Source organism: Choloepus didactylus, chromosome 3, assembly GCF_015220235.1.
Source record: "Choloepus didactylus isolate mChoDid1 chromosome 3, mChoDid1.pri, whole genome shotgun sequence".
NCBI lineage: Eukaryota > Metazoa > Chordata > Mammalia > Pilosa > Megalonychidae > Choloepus > Choloepus didactylus.
In genome coordinates this window covers 160,948,025-160,971,336 of record NC_051309.1, presented here as the reverse complement: position 1 = coordinate 160,971,336, position 23,312 = coordinate 160,948,025, and the positions used below count along the sequence as shown (strand labels likewise).

At 46.2% G+C, this 23,312-nt stretch overlaps 1 protein-coding gene across 1 annotated transcript in view; it reads right to left on the bottom strand.

Moving 5' to 3' along the window:
• Positions 1–1,474: 1,474 nt before the first annotated feature.
• Positions 1,475–23,312, bottom strand: part of ARHGAP10 (Rho GTPase activating protein 10) — a 317,107-nt gene continuing 295,269 nt past the window's right edge. The window contains exons 21-23 of the mRNA XM_037830782.1: positions 10,361–10,513; positions 9,116–9,219; positions 1,475–2,233 (exon numbers count right to left, since the gene is read on the bottom strand). Coding sequence (XP_037686710.1) covers positions 2,145–2,233; positions 9,116–9,219; positions 10,361–10,513 — 346 coding nt within the window. The 3' untranslated portion in view covers positions 1,475–2,144. The remainder of the gene's footprint in view (positions 2,234–9,115; positions 9,220–10,360; positions 10,514–23,312) is intronic.

The window sequence follows — 23,312 nt, the reverse complement described above, 5'->3', positions numbered from 1 at the left end:
ATTCGCTGGGAAACAGAAGAGCCAGATGACAACAGATGCCAGCCACAATCACAGCAGTCACAAGAACTGACCATATACTATGTATTAGGTCATTTTACCCTAAAATAGTGGGCACCATTTCCTTTCCATGAGTCAGGAACAGTCACAGAAGCTATTTAACCTGCCCAGGGTCACACGAGTTGCCAGGCTTGTGGCGATGTCCTTAATCGTCGTGGCATCAGCACTCTGGGTGGCATCAGCAGTCTGGGTGCCCCTCCCTGTGCACAAGGGAAACGTCCCTCATTCGAGCAAATAAATCAAGTCCTAGTGCGAGGGGGTCTCCTTTTGAACACACACTGTGGCCCACTCATTAGGAATACCTCCAGGAAAGCATTCCCAGTGCTCACCTGAGCCCACTATAACTGCCCTCCAGGTCTGTGTTTTTCCTGCAGTTCTTAAAGTGGGTCCCACCAGTAACCTCTTCTCCAGAGACATGTTTCCCTTCCACATCCCAAAGCAGTGGTCACAGGCAGGAAATGGCGCTCCAAAGGTTACGCCAGCCCCACGCCCGGGGCCAAGCTGGCTGACCTCGCAGGACTGGCCCAGCCCTCGGTCTTGGGGCTAGCTGTCATGGGGTGGCCGTGGGCTCCTCAGCAGACTCAGGGCTCTCCACTGGACCCAAAGTTCAGTATCGCATTGAAATCGTTAACAATACAGACATTTTTCAGTAGGCACATTCCCCCACACGTGACCCCAAACTCAGAGGTGACTTCAAACCGATAATGCACAAGCTTTCTGAATCCACTCATCTGGGAAGAGGCAACAGAAACTTCCTTCTTTTGACAAATTCTTAAGAGAAAAGTCTGATGCCACCCATTTCGCCAGCCTGTGAAGAAGGGAGACAGGTCGAGCTCTGTGCGGCCTCTGGCAGGGGGCTGGGCTCTGAATCCCGAGGCCACGAGAAATGAGCTCCACACTCCAAGGACCATAGAGCAGAGGAAGAAGGAGAGATCCCCACTTCTCCAAAGTCGGTTTTCCACATGCCTACGGGTCTGAGCCTGAGAAGGAGAAGTCTCAGAGTAGGGCTGCCCACCTGGGCGGGCAGGAGGGAGCCGCTGCAGCCTGAGTCCTGGGAGCGAGGTGAGGCCCCTGCAGGGTCCAAGACGCCCCTCCACCCTGGAAAGCAAAGGGAGTGCCGGGTGGTGTGGGGACAGAGTCCTACCGTGAAGCCGGTCTGGACAGCTGCCCCCACTGCCCCGCTGAGGTATACACTCCACGTGGGCAGGCAGAACCCACCAGGGTTTTCACATATCACAGGGGCCACCCAGGCCCAGGAACGCACCCCTGACAATAAGCAAGCCTCCCCCTTCACGAATCCTACCCGTATGTGCCAACGTCAGAGGAAAACGATTTCTGTTGACAGGCTGCCAGATCATAAAGCATTACAGTGGTGAAGAATTCCACCTTCTCTCCCCACATTGTGACAGACAAATAAAACAGTAAATTACATTTTATTTCATTTACAGAGACCTTGGGGCACAAGGGTGGTGTTTGGAAAACAGCACACGGGTGAGAAGCACCAACGAGAAGCCTGTTATAAATATGCCAGTGTGCTCTGTCCAGGGGAGTGGGTGTGGGGTCGGGTCCAGAGGCAGCTGAGGAGGGTGGCTGTCCTGACGTGGGCTTGAAGAGCATCTCTCCTTTGTTCTGGGTTCAGACCGATCCCCCTGCCTGCCAGCGGAGTCCCTGCACAGGACAGAGGCAGGGGTGCAGCTGGCAGCGACACACCCCGTGCAGAGGAGGCTCCTGGGGCGTCTCAGTGGAGGAGCGTGGGAGGAACGCGTCCGGTGCTGGGAAGGCCAGAGGGGAGTCTGGGTCAGCAGAAGGCCCTCCCTCTCCTTCTAGAAGCTGGGTAATTAAAAATCAGGAGGCTCGATGCTTAACAAATGAAGTGTCTATTCTGTTAATCCTGATATTCTTCTCCCACTCCAAAAATCTACAGAGCTCTGTTCCCTGTATGTTGGCTCACCCCTGCCCCCCACCCCTCAAGTGTCAATCCATGATCTGTAATTCCTGTGTGGCAAGGGGGGGCGTGGGCTCCATCCACGTGAGGAGGAAGGCAGCCCGCTGCCCCGAAGCAGGTCCTTGGGTCCCAGGCAGTGCAGCTACAGCAGCTTGACGTAATTCTGTGGAATCAGCCCTCTCTTGCCATCCAGCGTCCCTTCCAGCCAGCCAGGTTCCCTCGAGGTTTGCACTGAAAAAGTAGAGAAGTCATGTTTACCAAAATGCCTCCAGGCACTTGTCTCCTGTGTGTCATTGCACCAACTGGGGATGGCTGGGTGGAGAGTGGGGCCCACTTCTGGGATGTCCAGTCTCAAGGTCAGCAGAAGGGTGATGTATAAGACCTTCTGCATGGCCACCACAGCCCTTATCTATCTTCCCATAGCAGCCTCCAATCCACCCTGAACAAGGGAGCCCAGTGAACTTGCTAGAATACACATCATTGCCTATAGGAACCTATATACCTGTAGTCCATTACACGCTTTCTCGTTGGCCTGGGCACCTGCCCTGACCGCCTCCACAGCAGCCCCCACACTCCCCCCGCCACTCCACCATCATACGCAGGCAGCCATCCGAGAAATCCCCACTTCTGCACCAGGCATTCTTCAGCTTTGGAGACTAGCTGAATGCCGCCTCCTCCAGGGAGTCTTCCTTGCCTCTCTGCAGTACATATCAGGCCTCGCGGGCACTGTCTGGGCACCTGTCTGACGCCCATGCCAGTCGGTTGTCCCCACCCAGGGCAGGGCCTGGCCCACTGGAGGTTCCATAAACCTCTAGGATGGACACATACGAGCATGACCGCGGGCTGGGCAGCAAAGGGCCCAGCTCCATGTGCTCGCCACTAGGGTTTGGGGGCCGAGTAAGGGAGCCTCCACCAGACCACAGCTCAGGCCTGGACCCCAGCAGGGAGAGGAGGGGCCGCCGGGTACGTAAAGGGGACGGTGTGTGTGGCCTCGGCCCGACAACAACTCAGGAGCCGGCCCTGAGAGCAGCTCAGAGCAGTGTCTTCAGACATCGGATCACAACTCATAAGAAATACTTTCCTTCAAAAAACACACACATATACATAACAAAAGTGTCATGAAACAGTACTTATGCTCATTACACACAATGCACTCTTTCTTATTTATTATTTTTTGAATGCTAATTACAACTCAGCAAATGGAGTGCAGGGCCCCCTAATGTGTAGCAACCCACAGCGTGGAAGACACTGACAAGGCCCTTTTCAACAAGATGACCATTTGTTCTTCACTCCCCTGGATAAAATAAGTATACATCTGAGTGTCTGTATGATTTTGACCTTCTGTTGTTTCCTTAAAGTCAACAAACTCCAGTTTCGGGGCCTCTAGAACTGGCCCGTCTGCCCTGAGTGCTCATAAAGGACCCGCTGCAGGCTTGTGAAGGGCCTGTCACCCTGCAGGCGCCAGCCCAAGCACCACCACCCGCCAGGCTCTCCCCAGGCCAGGCTCCCTGTTATACTCCCTGCATGTTACCGTCAAGGCACTTTGTGTGTGTGTGTGTGTGAGAGAGAGAGAGAGAGAGACACTAAGACTTCTCCTTCCAGTCTAGGCTGTAACATGGGAGCAGGATCCCCGTAATTCTCCACACCTAGTGCAGTGCCTGCCACGTAATTATCTGTTGCATGAATGAATCAGAAATGTGCTCTGGAGATAATAAGGCAGCAGGTTACATACACTCTTCTAGCCCTCACTGACCTTTACCCTGACATTTTTCCTCAGGGAAGGATTTTCAGAGGCTTCTCAATCCAACGGCCCACGCTGGCTGTGCCACCAGTGTGCAGCCCCCGTCAGCGGCCAGGGCTGGGATCCAAGTGAAAGGTGCCCTCGGGTGGTGCAAGTAGGTTTGAGGGCCTGGAGGGAGGGGACTCCTAGCTCCACTGGGTGCACTTGGGAGATTACTTAAACCCTCAGAGCTTCAGCGGAGCTTTCCTTACCTGCAAAATGGGGTTGCCTGCATTTAGCCGGCAGGCCTGCTGGGAGAAGTCAATAAAATCGCTTGTATGAAAACACCTCACATGTGCTCCCTGTTTCTTCTAGATACACACACACTCACAAATGCAGAGTAGGCATTAATATAGGCTAAACAGAAGAGAAGGAAAAGTGATTTCTCACCGAGGAGGGGTGAAAGGAGGCTTGGATATGGGAATCCATGGCTGGGCCAGGAATCCTGGCACCCTCCCCACCCCGAGAGGCTCACCCAGGCCCCACTGGCCCCCACCTCCCCTGCCTTGGCCCCCATCTCCCTGCAGCGGGGCAGAAATGTCACTCACTCCAGGCAGGGACTAAGGGGGCTCCTGCAGCATCCAAGGGCCTAGAGGTGGCCAGGGGCTGGCAGTGAGGTGGGGTAAGAGGAAGAGTCTGGAGCCCACAGCTGCCAATCCCAGGCCCAGGGAGACCGAGATGCTCTCCCTCCCGCCCCGCAGCCCCAGCCTCTTTTGGGAGCAAACTATCCCAGGTTCTCTCTATATTTCAGTTTATCAAACCACTCCCTCTGTGCCGGTTTGAATGTATTGTGTCCCCCAAATGCCATTGTCTTTGTAGTTTTGTGGGGCAGACGTTTTCTTGATGGTTAGATTTGCTTGGAATGTGCCCCACTCAGCTGTGGGTAATGATCGTTTTGATGAGCTGTTCCCATGGAGGCGTGGCCACACCCATTCAGGGTGGGCCTTAATCAGTGGAGCCATATAAATGAGCTGACTCAGAGAGAGAAAACTCAGTGAGTGCGGCTGGGAGTGATGTTTTGAAGAGGAGCAAGCTTGCTAGAGAGGAATGTCCTGGGAGAAAGCCGTTTTGAGGCCAGAGCTTTGGAGCAGACACCAGCTGCCTTCCCAGCTAACAATGGTTTTCCGGATGCCATTGGCCATCCTCTGGTGAAGGTACCCGATTGCTGAGGTGTTACCTTGGACGCTTTGTGGCCTTAAGACTGTAACTGTGTAGTGAAATAAACCCCCGTTTTATAAAAGCCTATCCATCTCTGGTGTTTTGCATTCTGCAGCATTAGCAAACTAGGACACCCTCCAACAGCAGTTTCAAGAGTAAGAGAACACCTCACACTGGGGGAGATTTTGAATCCAAGAGGCAGTGGGTATAAAGCAATGAGTGGGTTTAGGAGTCCCCGAGACTGTGGCGAGACCCCGGCTGCCTGGCAACCCTGGAGGGGTGACTTGCTCACAGCCTCAGCTGTCTTCACTTCTAAAAGACCAAGCAACGACCCAGTAGAAGCCGTAGCAAAGATTAAAATGAGACGATTTATAGTTAAGCGTCAAATATGATGCCCTGTCCAAGGTGCAGAGGTAAATTTATTGCTTCAAAAGCAACAGGAAAGAACCCATGATCTATCGTTCCTTCCACCTGCAAATACTGAGCACTGGTGTCCGTGTGTCGGGATTCCCAACCCCTCGCCAGGCCCTTTCACCCAGGCCACCTCCCCACCCCGGCTTTTCCCTTTGATACCCCCCAGGAACCCCAGTCCTCTTCTGTATCTTTCTGGGCCTGTACACCAGGCATAATAAATACTCATTGGAGGTGAGGAAAACAAGGTGTCTTAGTTTTACCATTACTTAAATAACTTTTTTACTTGAACACTGCATGGAATATAACAATGTTACTGTTCCATATACAAATTTAATGAACACTCGAGCCAATAAACGTAGCATTAAATAACCAACTCCTGATAAACCAAAGTGATTTAGACTTTTATGGCTGAACTGGGGAAGTGAAGAATAGATGATAATTGATGCTGTATGCTTCATGCTCCCCAGTTTCATGTCGGGTACTTGCTGTACCCAGAAGGGGACAATCAAAAGTCGCCTGATGAACGGAATGTTCCCTGTGGCTCACTGTCTCAGGAGGTCCCAGGACTGGGGGAGGACTGAGCCAGGCTCTGTGGTCTGCAGAAGTAGAGGCCCTCATTTTCTAGAACAGACTTTGCTTGCCCTGAGCACAGCTAGGGTTGCTGCCGACCCTCTACCCACTCAGCAGGGCTGGCTCACACCAGAGCACCAGACACTCTAAAGGGGAAACAGGAGGTCCCACGAGAAAGGGGAGCCAAGGCTGGGGATCCACGTAGCAGCATCTCCTGCAAGCTGAGTTGTAAACAGTGGCCTCCTGGAGCACTGCTCATGTCCACTGGTCTGACCGGCTCCATGTCTATCATTAGCAGGAAGACCCACCGCTGTTCAAGGAAAGGCTTTACTGGACATGTTCTGAGCCAAGCACAAGCTTTGAACTCTTTATAAGTTATCCGCAAAGAGATCAATTAGGCACAAAAGACAAAGGTGCAAATACACACAGAAAAGAATAAACCCTGCTTCCACGTCTGCAAATTACTGTCCTCTTTAAGAATGGTCCCTAAAAACAGCAAATCTAATGGTGTTGCTCTGAATGCATTCCACTACACTTAGCTGCACCATTACAAAAGAATAGGGGAGGTACCTGCAAGTCAAGTAGCTCACATAACATGAGACGCTTCAACACTTGTGCAGGGAGAAGGTATCAACACATCAGCGAGACATTCGTGCAGCAGCTGGCACCGTGGGCAGGACGGGGGAATCCGCTGAGACACCCTGGGCGTCCCAGCCAGCAACAGCCCAGACAGAGCTGGAAGCTGGAAGCCAGCGTCACATGGCCTCAGATCCCTGGAGACGTGACTTGGCTCAAAACGTAACCATATCTATGGCGTATACAACACACCCAGGATGACACCACTGCCAGGAACGACCTCAGCAAATGTCTACAGCACTTCATGCCCTGTCCTCCAGGAGCCCAGAATACTTCCCTGATACTACAGCAATCTCGTGGACATCCCAGAAGATCAGGATGAAGACCCAGAGAACTGTACAACACAAACAGTGAACCCTAAGGCAAACTGTGGATTACAGTTAATAGTATAATTACAGTATTGCTTCATCGATTGTCACAAAGTACCACCTAATGCAAAGTGTTAATAGGGAAATTGTGGGGGGAGGGGGATGTATATGGGAACTCTGAATTTTCTGCAAGATTTCTCAGAAAATTACAACTTCTCTAATAAAAAATAATAATTAAAAAGATTAGGATGAAGAAATTGATGCATAGGGTTCATAAGGATGTGCCCAGGGTCACACAGAAAGTGTGAAGGTGAAAAGGTCACACAGAGAGTGAAAGATCTGAACTCAGTCAAAATAAAGGGTTTTTATCATCTATAGCTACGGTGCTCTCAACCATTCTCCTGTGTCAGAAACACTGAGATACGGATGTGTGTGTGCGTGTATACGTATGAAGGAAGACTCCTACAAGTCATTTAGGGACCTCAGCGTTTGAGAACTTAAGTCTTCTGTGTCAAGATGACTAACAGCCATTCCCCTTTTATCCATGCTGGAGGGGCAGGATTTGGTTTAGGTGCCAACCCTGTTCACACCACCGTGTGTCCAGAAAAGTGTCCCTGTGCCCATTGTGGTTGAGCATTTGACCCAGAAGCAGCTACTGAGATGTGAGAGCAGGTAAACAAGAAGCGTCTGGAAAGGTTTTATCATTATTAAAAAAGGGGACACAATGATGAGGCAACCCCTTCTGCTAGAGTTGAGCATGGCCACGATGCCCGGAACCGTGGCAGCCATCTTGCACCCAACAGGGAATCCAGCCAGAGGCCCACGTCCTCGATGAGAAAAAGAAATACTTTGGTCCTTGATAACACCTTTGAAAAAGTGAATTAACCAACCCTGAAGCTCCCTACATCCAGACATTTTATTGTATGAGATCGATTTTCATGATTGATTTAGCCAGTTGTGTAGAGTTTTTATTACTTGGCAGTAAAAGGCAGCCTAATAGATATACCTTCTACCAAGGTAAAGATCTCACAAACAATACAATGTACGGGATTTGAGAGACGTCTAAACAAATCTAATCGCACAAAGTATCACAAGGATGATTAAAATTCATCATCATTTCTCAAATGAGTGCATTTCAATGCCACCATCTCAGCTTTCCCTGCTGCCATCTGGTGCCAATACATGGCAGGCCTGGGGCAGGGCAGCTGCCCTGGCCAAATTCTGTATGTGCTAGCAATAGAGGAATGATCTTGCTTCCACTCCAAGAACAAAATTTCTCCACAAAGTGTAATTCTGTTGTGTTATTTTGTTGCTGTTTGTTTGTTGTTTTCTGACACTATCAGGAGTTTCTGGCTCTCAAGGGTACACGTTACAAATACATAGATGTCTGTTCTAAATTAGGCAGCTTGCTTTCTAAAAAAAACAATAATCAGCAAATGCCACATTACTGACAACACACTGCTATGCACTGTGTTGATATATTCCATATCCGCCAAACATTCTGGCTAATCAACCATTCCCTTCCGAGCCTCCAAGGTTCTCGCTGCTTCCCCAGAACTCTTTCCCCACACACGACATTACTGTTTCCACAGCAACCAATGAATTTTATAATGGGCAGGACTGGGGAGGGAAGAAATCAAGATGGGGGGAAAAAAAGACATACACTGAACCAGATGAGAAATTTGTGAAATACTAAGCCAGGCACACCTCGGAGAGGCTTGAGTGTGAATATTAAATAAAAATTTGTACCCGTTTCAATATGCAAAGTGCTGAAATCAGCAAAAATCATATAAAGCACAAGAACGGTAAGGGAACCATAAATCAAAATTCTTCGCACATAATACTCTTCTCTGATAACTCCGACTTGGGAAACCTGAAGCATTTAGGAGGCTTGGTTGGGGATGGTGGGAGAGGGAAATGAAGGAAGCAAATCAGGAATATTTCTTAACTCTAAGTGGCACTAAGCTTCTTTACATCCAGAGAAACATGTCTTGAATGAAGACCCACAATTTTTAAAAGGGTTGGTGAAAAACGAAGATCAAGGCAGCAGTGGTATTCCAGCCGTCGGGACACAGTCCCCAGGCATTCGGGGCCTGGCAGCCACAGCGACCAGCCCTCTCCCGGCCCCAGCACCAAGGGTTTGACTTGTTCTCCTACAGACACGGTCACCACTGACGCTTGCTCTGTACTGTGTGTGTATGGGGGTGACAGAATACACCCTACCACAAAGCTCCCACAAACACTTACCGTCCTCAAAAATTGCTCCTATTTCAAAAGATAATTCAGAGCTGTGTTCTGCTTCACATGGATACACCGCTCGAGCCTTCCGATTGGTGACGCTGGAAAGGGAGCTTGAAAACACACAAATTAAAATGTGAAGAACTGGGAGAGAGAAACCTCCCCATTCTCCCAGCACACCCACCACCCCATTTCCCAAATCTCATTTATATGTCACCAGTGGTACAGCTCTTTCAAAACAAGAAATTAGCAGGGAAATGCACATCAGATAAAGCCAAAGTACTTGATTTTTGAGCAAATTACGGGCTTCAAATTCAAACCTTTCTTTGGGAAGCCTCTCTGAGCAGCTTTCATTGAACCTCTTTACCTAATTCTCCACTCTGCCTGGTGGGGTGCCCTTTCTTATTACTTGGCATTCTCAGACCCACAGAGCATGTTGGTTTCCTAAGCACTTGAGTTTATTAGGAAAAGCGCTAGTGTCTGGAGACAGAAAGCAAGCCAAACGGCGGGCAGAGGGGCCCACATCCTAATAATCTCAGCAACAGACCACGGACACAAATCTGTCTGGGGTGACAACCTGCTTCCCACACCACCCTGGAAGGGGCTTCTTGTTCTTAGTTGGATCTTCCCTATTTAGACACCTCCCCCCACCTGCACAGAGAGGCACACCTTCTCTCACCTCTCACCGAGAGGCCCAGCTTCTCGCCACTTGTTAAAATGTCCTATGTGGCCTTGAGAGAAAAGGACACGATGGGGAAGGATGGAAACCATACTTTTAGCCAGATCCAAACCTAAGCAGGAAGGAAACATCCCACCTCACCGAAGCAGGGGGAGTCACTGATGGTCAGGAGAACCTCAGGCAGAAGGGTCTGCCAAGAGGCCACTATCTCTGTCCTCTAAAGAAGCGGCCATTAACTGGCCAGGTTAATTAATGTGTCCAGTGTCCACCGTACCTTGCTTTAAAACAAAGCATGTGCTTTGTATTTATATATAAGAAGTTCTTCAGAAACGAGTAGCTTCGTAAGTGCACAGCCAGCACCACAAGACAAGAGCAGGTTCAAGCAGGTCTCGTGTGAGGCAAATTTCTCCTAAGAACATACTTGCCCTTGAATGGAGGCACAGCCCCGATAGAAACCTCAGGAAGCCAAGAAAACTTACGCAAGTCTTTTCTAGCAGAGAACGTAAGAACTTGATCAGGTTTATCAGGCCCCCGTGTGCCGGCCCCATCTCCACATCGTCCTCCAAACCACGTACCTTTCAGGGGGCTTGTCTGCTACGGTGGCAGGAGGAGGAAGAGGGAAAGCTGTCGACTTTGGCGAAGGAGGTGTAGCAGCTGGGTTGGTGCTTGGTGTGGCCAGAGACTGCAGATTAAGCCACTGGACCATAGATGACCGGGTGTGGCTTGGGCTAAGGGAGGAAGTGTGAGGAGAAGATTGATAGAATGAAGGCCACGGAACACCAAATCCACGACATCCCAATCCCCCCTGGCCAGCATGACAGCTCCCTCACCTCTCCAAATGGCCAAAAGGGCTTCTCCTCATCCTCCCAGAGCTGAAGCCCCAAGAACCACACCCCAAAACTGGAAATACCTTTTTGTTCTTCTCCGAGTATGTGGAGAATACCTAATCTTGTCAAACTGGCACCATAACAGCTCACTTAATTGGAAAAACAGAATCCAATTGCTCAAAGTACTTGCTTGGACTTTTGACGTGTTCCTTTTTTTCTGCTTATAAGAAAAGTCACAAAACTCTACAGCCAAATCCATGACCTACAGTTCTGAGACAATGTGTAGCCTTTTAACATTTAAAGCTCTTTCCTTGGTCATAGACTTCTGGTGACCCATAAAAAAACTGCCACTGAGAACGAAGATTCCCCTAGAGAGAGAACCCCAAAGACTAAAGTTTAAGGAACAAACCGATAAACAGCAAAAACCTTTGGTAACTTGAGAATTCCCTATTATTTGCACATTTTAAAAATTTAACACAAGCAGGTCAGTGAGCAGTCACCAGGAAGGGTCTCCAAACATGGAAGGAGAGTTCAATAAACTGGGGTCTGAACTAAATTATTCTCAAATCGTCTCAATACTGGAGGTGTGTGATGATGATATATGAAGTTTACTTTAAAAGCACAGTGCTGAAAGCTTCCCATTTCATTTTCGACAAGCATATATTGAATATCTACAACACCCAGATGCCCCTCACCTCAAAGTCACCCTCCTTCCCCAAAAACCAGTTTCTATGTGCAGCTTCCTTGTCCTGCCATATTCCTGAGCTTTATCTTTGATTCTTTCATCATTCTACTACAGCAGAATGAACACCACGTTCTAATTTTCCTGTAAAAGGACTCCCAGGCTGCTCCTTTCTCTACTTTCTCGCCACCACCACTTCATTTTCATTGCTTCACCTAGCCAGCCCCACTCCGCCCTCACAGCCAGCTCACCTCTGCCACACCCGGGCACCGGAGACCTGGTTTACCTGCGTGAATCTGCCTCCTCCCCCTCCCCTGCCCGCACCCTGATGCTGTCAGCTCTGCTCCCCTGGGCATGTCCCTGCTACGTCCGGTGTTTCTGTTCCCCTCACAGGCTCTCCCCTCTCCACCCCCTACTCTAACCTTTCCCTTCCTCCACTCAGCTCCAGGGCTGCCTCCCCGAAGCTCCTCCTCCAGCCTCTCTAACCCATGGATCTCCTCGGAACCCCCATCCAGTACTCAGGTGTGGGTTGGCACGAGTTCTTCTCTGATGGTTTCAGCCCTTTCGCTTGCCTTGAACATTCTGGGGGTCTGCAGACCTCTCCAAGTCAGGCCCAGGGCTAGGCACAGGAAGCCTTCAACCACCATCCCGGCAACCAGTTGACAAGTTCTAAAACTAAAAGTGGATTCTATAAATCGGGCACGTGAAGCACTGCATTATTGATTTGGTGGATATTTAATACAGAAAAGGTTTCCTACCCTTTGGTCACTAAAAAAAAGAGGGCTATTTTAAAAACATTACTCTTTGGACAACTTATTTACAATTCCCCTATCCAGCCATTCATTCGGGAATCATAAAACCTATTTCATCCCAAGCCAAGAAACCTATAAATCTTAAAGTGATCTGTACCCCCAGTAGCAAAGGTCACTCAATTCTCTAGCAGAGAATGAGCTGTTAATGGTGTCTTACTAATCAGGAAGGGAAAGGTGAAGAAGAGATGAGTGAAGATCTGACTGAGAATTTAAGGCTACAGTTAGTCTAACAACTGCCATTTTATCTCTCGGCAATCATTCAAGGTGCTTGGGGGTGGTGGTGGTGTTGGAAGATGAGATGTTTTACCACACCCCCATCAACTTTTCCTACTCATAAAGAATCAAGCGATTAAATAATAGCCATCTATCTGCTTGGAGGGAGGACAGCTACAGGAGGAAGATAAAGTAACAATGTGGCGCTATGCTTCTAAGGCCCTTTAAAAATAAAGATCAGAAATTTTATAGCCATTATACTTTAGTCCTCACATCTTCCTTTAAAAACAAAAAAATGCAGGTTTTGCTTTTGTTTTTGGTGTTTTTGTGAAGGGAAATATTCCACTGGTTTTGGAAGGGGAAAAAAGTCGTTGGAATAGCAGGTACCAAAGGTAAGGGCCTATTCCTTGGCTTGGCTTTCGCAATCCTGTCCCAAACTGGAACTTCCAACCAGCAATCCTCTGCCAGGCTCAAGCTCTGAACGTTAGACATTTTTATTTGCTTTGTGTGACCTCCTTGTTGTTCATCACATGTACGTGCTATGTAATCTAGCACTAACCTTTCAGCCATTCCATTTAGACTTAAATTTCTGTATTCGAGTTCCTGGGTCTTCCTAACAGTATCTCAAAAGCCTCTGCTCGGTACTGCTTCTTTTGATTTCAGTAATCCTACATGAGGGCAAACTTTGCATGCTGGAATATTCATAAGAGGTTGCAAAATGAAAGTCTGGGAACAGTCTCTATAGCAATGAGGCGTAACAAATCACATGGAGAATTGGAAGCCCTGTAAAAAGGGAGACCCATGTGACAAAACAAGGTTTGGGAAATAGAAGAGAACAGCTGCGTGGGAGGAAGAAACTTTTCACAGGCTTGTCTGCTGGGAAGGAGTGGGGATGAGGCCAGAAGTGATTAAATAAATATACCCAGGTCATAAAATGAGTTAGCACCTTGGCCAGTAGTGGTCAGACGATCGTATACTTCACAGTTGTCTCCCAAAAGCAAACAGTTCATACTTCCTTGAAGGCAAGCAATCATAAACATGATCTTCATTATATAAACTATTATCCTACTTTTAAGTTTTTAAAAATGTAATACCCATATTTTACCAAAAAAATAAGGGAAAATAGTAATTTCTGATATCTTCTTTCACTTCTTTGGTGTAAAATAATTTTGGAGAAACATTAAAAATGGCAGCACATGGCAAAGGTCTAGCAGCTTTCCTCAACTCCATTGTATCGAATAAATGAACATCTCTTCTACACATGTAGAATGGTCCTAGCTGCGGACACTTTGGAAGACAATTCTCCATGGGTGCCTGGTGTTTCTGCACATCTAACAAGCAGAGACTCTGGCTGCCTTTGTTCTGGACTGTTTTTTCAAGGAAGTTTATACAGGGAACAGCCTTGGAAGACAGAGATTGTGTCTCCCACTAGAGCAAAGATCCTGGTTTCCTAACCTCTGGGTTCTCCCCTGTAACAGTCCACGTGCAGGTGTAATCTGGCCTATTTTGTGTCACCCTGTGGGAACTGGCGCAAGAAAACCCTGACCCTCTGCCCACTGCGACTGCTGTGAGTATGAGTCCTTTGGCTCTGGCCCAAGAGTCTCACGTCTTCGGCGGCAATCACGGAACTGTGGCTAACCGTGCAGCTTGCAAGCAGGGTAAAATATTAGAACATTCACAATTTCTGACAGGACCATCCTTGGGAGAATTGAGAAAATAGTCCCTCTGATCATTCTTTTTGTGTGTTCTATGGTTCAGATGAATCCTCTGGTTGAGAAAATCTTTGAGTTAAAATCAATTAAAAAAAAAAAAAAAGATCCATGACATAAGAATGAAAAGCTCATTATCTGCTAGAAACATAATGAAATGTTTTGAGTGTCCTATCCTAACACTTCCCAATTTTAAAAGTTATTTTTAAAAATCTGTTTCCTCCTTCTTGCTGGTCCTTTGAATAAGGGTTTTTGATTAGTAAGACTGGCATGAGCACAAACCACCAATTTTATTTATGATTAGCCACTGACCAATTACAAAAAGTACCTAAGTGCTACATACTCCTTGAAAGCCAAGCTGTGGTTTGCAAAAATGGAGAAAGAAATAAACCCTTCCTGAAAAGCTCAGAAACCACATTTACCAAAACAGAAATAAATTAAAGAGAACTACAGTAACAGTATCTATTTGTTCAGTCTCTTTTCAATTTAACACACTGAACTGAATGAGTCTTCTCCTAGGGCAGGAATCTTCCCATCTTCAGTGTAGAGCAGACATTACCACCACTTTCCTTTGAGGAGAAATGTTTCCTTCCCTAACGGGGAGGAAACAAGAGTGTTCCACTAAAAATACACGAAAGATTTCATATTGCTAACTCAGAAACACGCTCCCGAAAAATACTTACACTGAAATTCAACCTGGCTTTTCCTAAAGGCAACGGAGAAGTTTCTCATGTTGGGGGTGGAGTGGGTGAAGGGATTGGGAAAGAGGGATAAGCAGGGGAGAGAATAGGAGTTTGTGTAAGTGTTGAGGAAATTCTCTTCTATAAAGAATCAACACCCCCACTTTGGGAAAACAGGCCCGTATTTCAAGGAAAGACCCTATAGCTTTCACCCTGCCAAAATAAAAAAAAAAAATCATGAAATTATGACAGTGGCAGTGTATGTGTACACTTTACCGAGTTTATTTTTATAAAATGTAACAAATCAGTAGTATATGCTGCTTCTGATTCAAACTGTGATCCGATCTTCTCCAGTAGCAGACTCTACGCTCCATGCATATTAAAAAACTTTCTGGCAGCAGCAGAACACAAGCATTTCAGAAATGGGGGAGGGGATGAGGGCCTTAACAGTTAAACTTCTACAACAGCTGCGCGGGTCACCAGAGAGCTCAAATGGTGCAGCTAACACCCCCGCAGAGCACAGACAGGGCAGGCTCTGGGTGGTGCTGGGGCTCCCAAAACCCAATTCCAGCCTCTTTGGGCAGTGAGTACAATTCAAATCCAAAGGGGTGGGGTGGGGTGAATATACATCAAGAAAAGAATAACTGCTGACTTGAAGTGACTAAATCCCTGAAGTATCAATACTACTTGACTACAGTTATTTGATATCAGTCAGAATCAACTCAGAAGTATGTGTTGGAATGAAAGATTTTAAAACCTCATTTGCAAGGTCTCCAAGCAGAAGCTAACACATTAGTGAAATGATCTTTCATGCCAGTCTGGGAAACGTACAGCATAAGTCTAGAACAGCTGTCCTGGGCAAAAGTGTTTCAGAATGTTAATAAAGACAGAAAGAAATATTGTGGATCTGTATATTATGGGAAAATCTCTCTTCAACTAAATGCCACAGCTATTCCTTAAGTGCCAGAGAGGAAGAGTTCCACGGCCTGCACGTTGTTTGGTTCCAAACCAGCCCACCGAGCGGGAACAGCTGCGGAGAGAGCCAGATGCCCGTGACAAGAGAATTGCCATCACTGGCAAGGCTATGTGGTTTGGCCTCTGCTGCCCGGTAGGAGCCCATGCAATGGACCTCACAGGCATATCATCATCTATGGCCTGAGTATGACATGGCAGGCCCCGTACTCAGCACTGGGGGCACCTGGGGGTGCCTGCTCTCCAGAAGTGCCCAGTCAAGTGAGCGGAGATGGACAAACTGGTAACATAATTCAGTTTGATGAGTGCCATGTAGCGATTTGCCCAGGGCCCCTCAGCAACACAGAGAAGAGAGCATCAGACCATCATGTGGGCATCAGGGAAGGCTTTCTGGAGGAGGTGGTAACTGCACTGGGCTGACGTGGCGACCAGCAATATCACCGTCACCTCCCCACACCAGGCTCGAGCTGCTAGGTCAAGTACACAGTCCGGCACCTTGCTAGACATGAGTGATATACAGTAATTCATATTACCAGCAACCCCTTTATTCCACATTACATGAAAGAATAATGATGCTCAGAAAGGTGAAAGTGACCTAATCAAGACCATATAGGCAGAAACCCTGTTTTGACAAGATAAGATGGAACATATACTCTCAAGTCCTTCTGAGCAGCTGGGACAGAATACAAGAAGAATGGAAAGAGGTGAGAGAGCAGAGCTACTTGGGAGCAGGATCATATGCTAAAGGCAAGGAAGGGTGATGGAAGGATTTCAGTCATGTGAATTACAAGTCAGACTTTGGATCTGATCCCTCAAGTGTGTGAAATTCCACTGCTCTTCAAGAGAGGCACAGGTCTGCAGTTTTCTAACCTCCCTAAGCTCGTTCGTTCTTTATCAAAAAAGACTCATCCTGAGTCATCCACAGCTGAAAGGTAGAGGGAGGGGGTGCATTTAAGTTCCCCAATCTCCATTTCCTTAGTTAAAAGGGAGCTAATAATCATTAATAGGCTGGGTCACTGTAAGATTTAAATGCGGTAATAGACGGAAAGCACTTAACCATGGCTGGAGCATAGTAAGATTTGGTCAATGAAGCTCTTATTACTATGATTATGTATTTCTGAGTCAGATCTTGCCTCTGCTTTCTAGGATTACCTCATCACTCACTAATCATTTTCTTTACTATGACAGCAAATAAGCTATGTCAGAGGGGGGAAATTGCAGATAAAATGTATGTCACCATTGAAAAAAAAGATAATTCGCTAAATGCAATGTGGTATCCTGGATTGGATCCTAGCACAGAAATAGAACATTAGTGGAAATAACAGTGAAATGCAAATAAAGTCTGTAGTTAGCTAATAGCAGTGAACTGTGGTTCTATATGATAGTAACAGGAGGGGAAGCCCGGTGAAGAGCATACAGGGCATAAGAGAGAAATTACTATCTTAGTAACTTCTGTATATCTAAAACTATCCTAAAATAAAAATTTTACTTTGAAAAATAGACTGTAGAAAGCTTACAACCCCAAATACATTTTGAGATCAATGAAACATGAAAAGGCCTTCTGAAATTATAATAACATGCTTTAAGGCTCCCAAGAACCATAAGGAAAAACTTCTGGTTGGTTCAATGACAAAAGATTCACGAGGGTTACGTTTAAAAACCACCTGCACCATCCTCTTAAAATATGGAGATTAACCACACTGCTTGAAACTGTGTTTTAAGAAATGTAATATTTTCCCAAATGATTAGTTCTGAATATAGATCAGATTGGAATCGGATCATAAATAGTTTGGGTTTTCTGGGCCATCTTGTCTCCCTCTCAACTCCTCACATGAGGCATTGCGGTGAATGCAGCTGTAGGCAACATGGAAATGAGTGGGAGTGGCTGTGTTCCAATAAACCTTTATTAACAAGAACAGGCAGCGGGCAGCCACAGAACATGTACTTTGCCAACCCTTGTTAGACCCTGTGGGAAACCAATTGGTACTGGGGGAGTGGGAGAGGAAATGAAGACAACGTGGGAGGCTCGCAAAGCCCCTCCTTTGCCTCCACGGGCTTTGGGGTGGTGAGGCTTCCTGCCCGTGCCTGGGGCCAACTTGCAAGCAAATGCCCAGTGCTTTCCTGCAACAGAAGCTCTCTTCCCTGACTGCACATAGTCACCACCCATGCAGGAGAGAGACAGCCAATACATTAAGCCAGCACTGTTAAGGCAATAACTTGCTCACCTATGAGAAAAAAAAAAATGTCTTTTGCAGGAGGGGGTGAACAAGGAAAGGGAGAGGACACTGCAGGAAATAACCAGTGCAGAGATAAGGCAGAGAATTTTGAAGAAGGCAGCCCCGGTTAACACTCAGTCCCCAACCTGTGGGGTGCTGAGGCTCCTGGGGTTTTCCTCCTTTAACCAGAAAGGACACTAATCATCTTATAAAGTTCACTCCCAGAGCGATCATTTTCTTGGGTTTTGCAATGAAAGGACTGTATTAGAATTACATCTCTGACCGATCTTTCACTCAGAGACTGTTCTTAAATCCCGTTTTTCTTCTTTACAGATGCTCACTGTGGAATCAGGTGAAGGGCTGAACTTGAGCTTGCTTGCTCAACAGAAAAGAACGGTAGCTTCATTTCATAAAATCATGGGGCTTTCGAGGTCTGAGATTGGGAGTCTTGAAGGATCATAGATAGGAATGTTTCTATCAGCTCAATTCTTAGGTGGAAAATAGGTGCTGCCCAGAGTGAGCACCAAACATGAAACAGAGGCTACCAAGCTCAGAAGGAAAGGGGCAGCAGCAGTACTCTGCTAAGAAAAAATCTAATTACTTATCAAGCTGGTTTATTATCACCTGTTGTGATAGGTGAGCTGCCTGTTAGGACCCAGCCAAATCTGAATTATTCTGAGCAGAACAAACGGGTGCGCAATATCTGAGGGCCCTATTCTCGGACACCTACAAAGGAGATTCCAGAGGAGCCCAGTCTGAGTCCTCCAGGTACGACCACTATCACTGCTAGAAACAACACAACTTCAGGTCACAGCGAGGGCTTCTCCCAGACTAGAAAGATGAGCTCCCTTGGCTAGTTAGGAGATTATATAACTGATGAACCAGGAAGTCAGGGTCAAGCTAAACTGAGGATATTAATTTAGGTTCCCAGCGGGGAGGGAAAATACAAGCAGGTGCCTGCCTATGACTCTCTTGGGTGAGCAGTGACTGGGTTTTATTACATGTAGTACCTTGAAGCCTCACAACAATCCAGGGGGTGGATGTTATCATTCCCTGTTTACAGATCATCTTGCTAAGCCTTGGTGTGCTTAAATAACTCGTAGAAGACCTCCAAGCCTTTAAGAAATAGTATCAGGATGCAAGGCCAGGACTGTCGGACTCTAGTCTTTCCTAGCCTACCCTATCTCCTATCTGACACAGAGAGCTCACGAGGCCCTTTGCCTGCCTTCGGTATTAAGAACAGCCAATCAAACTTTGAACAGCAAATAATAAATTACAATAATAGCATCAAGTAAGAAAATCCTGACTACAGAACAAAAACCAATGAACCTAAAAAGAAAGACAAAAGACAACAATGAAATAAATGAAAAACAAAACAATATCTTCTTAAAAGGAGAAAAGCAACTACAAAATTCAGACACATTATTTTTATTTTGGAAAGTCAACTTTTCATTATGGGTGTTTAAAGTTATTCGGACAATCCACATTCTGGCTGAAAAATAAAACCTCCAAATTTCAAAAGCTGTAGTTAGAGTACAGCAAAGGAAGACATGAATTAGGCCACGTGCAAATGCCAAATACACAATATAAATACCAAAAATGCCCTAGCAAGCCACAGGAGTCACGAGTCTAAGGATTTGAAGATACTAGGCAGGCAGGATGGCATAATTTCTATCAAAAGCTGAAGAGAAACAATCATTCAAGGACAAAAGTTATATCCCCCAAAATGGATGTGAATAGACAGTTATAGTCCAGTGGCCAAGTTATGTGGGCTCTGTGAGTAGCTTTAAAAGCTTTACCGGAGCTAAAGGGAGGCTACTGAATATCATGTTACTCATAAAAAGATGACAGAGGCTGCGCCATAGCAGATATCAAATTTCCAAGTCTCTCGGCTCTGTTGTGGGGGAGGATGTCCTCCTCCCCAAATCTCAGCCAAAGGTATTAGATGATGACTGTACAGCAACCAGATTCAAGTATTTATTCCCCACAGATAATTATAAACCACAGCTACATGACTTAATGTAGGGCCAGTGCTCCTTCTTCAAAACATGGGCAATGACCAGCTGACAGCCAGATGTCTCACCGGGTCTCAGAACCCAAGAGAGGGGGGATCCTGTAATTCAAGCAACGATCCTATACGCAACCAGATCATTTCAATCCTTACAGTAAGACAAGGCTAAAGTAACCATAGGTCACTGGAGCAGAAAGATCAGGGACCAGACTCTGCCTCTGTCCCTTACTAGTCACCTGGCTTGGGGCAATTTTCTCCCCTCTTTGTGCCCTGGTTTCCCTACCTCTAAAAATCAAAACAAATCTACCCCACGGGTTTGATGTAAAGGTTAAGGTGAGATCTCTATAAAGCCTGGTGGCCCCTGCTAATTAATCTGAGAAGCGTAGGAGGGTAGTCATCTAACCAGCCCTTCTCTGCAGCCTCAATCCACCAGCCTCTGCAAAAGCCGGAGTTTCTACCCCTTTAAGTCTCCAGTCCCCCCACTAGGTAGGTCCGGAAAGGAGTTAACCTCTGAGTGGAATTAAGAAGCTGCTCACAAGACAACATGCTGACCTACCCAGTCAGCCCCACTGTTCCTTAGACTTGAGCTATCTGAGCCCTCGGTCTTTCTGAACACACCTGGTGACCCTGCCACCCACGCAGGTATGGGAGAGGCTACTGGACCCTAATTCCTTCTCACAGGGTCAGCACCAGAGAGCACCTCCTTCTATAGGAGGGCATTCGCTGCACCAGAGACCTCAGCCAATGTAACCCACCACATCCTGCCACCAGGACCAACCTAGAGTGAAATGAAGAAAAGCTGCTAATCAGCATGACACTAGCCGGCAACATGCCAGAAACTCTGATCATGGGTAACTCCTTCTTTTGGGTTAACTATCACCCTCTTCTGATCTCTTTTTAAATTTATGATAGGTTGCCTGTCCTTATTAAAAAGCAATATTTGTTCATTTTAGTCAGGTTGGCAAAAAAAAAAAAAAAAAAAAAAAGATGTGCAAAAAAAAAGAATTTTCATAGGAAAAATTCCCTATTTTCTTTTGAAGAAAAAATAATAATAAGAGGTAAAAATACAAACACACCAGTTGCTTAGGGTGCACTGACTGCCGTGGCCTGACAGGGACGGGGACCAGTAAGATCGCAGGGTGCTGGAGCTGAGGAAGGGGAAAAGGGGGAAAGGCAAGAAAAGAGAGGAAGGGAGGAGGTGAAAGACAAAGGCTGCCTATAACTGCTACTCTATAATTTTTAGGTATTTGCCAAATTTTCACAGAAATACGTTCAAAATTATTTAACATTATCTCTCTGAACTTCAGAGAAATTCACGACATACCATAGTATACTTAGCCACAAATCAAATTTGGGGGGTACTTCTGTTATTCCCCAGCAAATTTCATCGACTTCCTGAAAAGCAATCATGAAACCAACAGTCATGTAATTTGAAATGCCAAGAAGTTGCCTCTGGGAAACCTCTATTTGTTTGCCCAATTTAAAGGCAAGTTACTACTATTTCATTGGCAAGAATAAAAATGGTCACCAGTGAGCGTGCACAAAGAATATGGACGACAGGTACAAGGCTGTGCTGAGAAGGGCTATCTACCATACAGCAGGGGCTCGGGCAACACCAAGGAGAAATGCTTTAGGATTCAGGATAAACAAAGTCAAGCCCATCAGTGGTTGAGAGAGAGAAGAATCTACTGCCATCCTGGCCTGAGAGCATGCTGCACCTCAGGATACCAAAATCCCCACGGCTAGAAGAGTTATTCTAAGTTGCTGCCATTTAGAACGTGGGAACGTGGTGGCAGAAAAGGAGGTGCTCCTTTTCATTTGGAACCTGTAGAGGAAGCGGATAGTAATGCCCAGTATTTCTTAAAAGAGATTTTCTTTTGTGGCAGGGAACCTGAAAGGATTACTTGTCAAGGACCTGGCTCTATCAATTAAAATGGAAGAAAACCTATTCAGAGAAGACTACTTTGCTGAAAAACAAAGAGATGATTTTGGAACATTTGCAATACCTTGACCTATGATGTAATGTCCTCCAAGGAGAATGAGCCAACTATTCTCCACAGGCGATGAAGTCACCCATCACCTTACTGTGGGTGCAAGCAAGTAACAGCTTCAGATTGACTGACTGCAGTGAATAACACCCACAAGTCATAAACATCGGCAGAAACCCAAGAAATCCAATTCTGCTGTATTGTTTTCTACCTGTCTAAGGCCACAGCTGTATTTACCCACTGTCTATATCAAAATCTCAGCTGCTGTAGGTTTTTCTCTGCAAATTTGCTTTCTGGTGGCTGGGGTCATGGCAGTTCTGTACAAGGGAGCTAGTTGGGTCTCACGTGAGTCACACACAGGTGGACTCCACTCCTTGGGACCTGAGTTAAGGCAGGCACAGGCGATGGAACCCGGGCAAGCCACCCCGAATTTAAAACAAGGCAGCCCAGGCAATGCCTCCTTTATAAAGCCCTGGGTAGAGTTTTAATGGGCTCCACAACAACTTTGGTTAAAGGGGATCTTAATCAGTATTTTACTCAGAAGCTAACATATTCAACTCTTTGCAGCTGGTGTGCAGAGACGACAAGGAAAGAAAAGGAGAGGGAGAGAAAGGGGGAGGAGAAGGGGAGGGGAGAGGAAGAGAGGACAGGGAAGGGGGAGAGAGGGACAGGTGTGTGGGGAGGGCAGAAGAAGGAAGGAAAAAAAGGAGGGAGAGAGGAAGGAAGGGAGGTAGAGGAGGAGTGAAAAAGAAACCACATGTATACACAATGGAAACTAAATTTATAAATGCTAAGGAAACAAAGAAAATGGTGTAAACAAAAAAATGGTGAGATTAATTCTGTGAATTCCTAGAGGAAGAGTTTTGATCTTTTAAGAAAGAAGGAAGATTAGAATTAGGAACCAAACACAGCAGACTAAAAGACATTCAATAATATAAAGAAAGAAATGGGAATCCAAAGGAAAGTATTTTTATAATAATTAAAATGGAAAATAAAACATTTACTAATAACTATCTCCATATTCAAAAAATTTCAGAGTATAAAACCCAATTCCTATTATCAAGAATTTTATAATCTAGCTTGGGGTGGAGGAAAGATTAGACAGACAAATACAGACAGACAATATGTAGATGCACACACACACATATATACCACATAAATAACAAATAATACAAAAAGGCAAATATTAACTAACACTAAAAGGCAATATTTTTTAAATATAAATATGTATCAACAGAGAAAAAGGCTCCCTGTAGACGAGAATACAAGGGAAGGCTTCCTGAGGTGAGACTAAATTAGACCCTGAAGAGAGGGATCAGGATTATCTTAAGCAAGAAAGGAAAAGAAATATTTTAGGCAGAGGGAACCAAAGTAAGTGAGGCAGAGAGAGAAATCACTATCCTAATTACACTCAGAG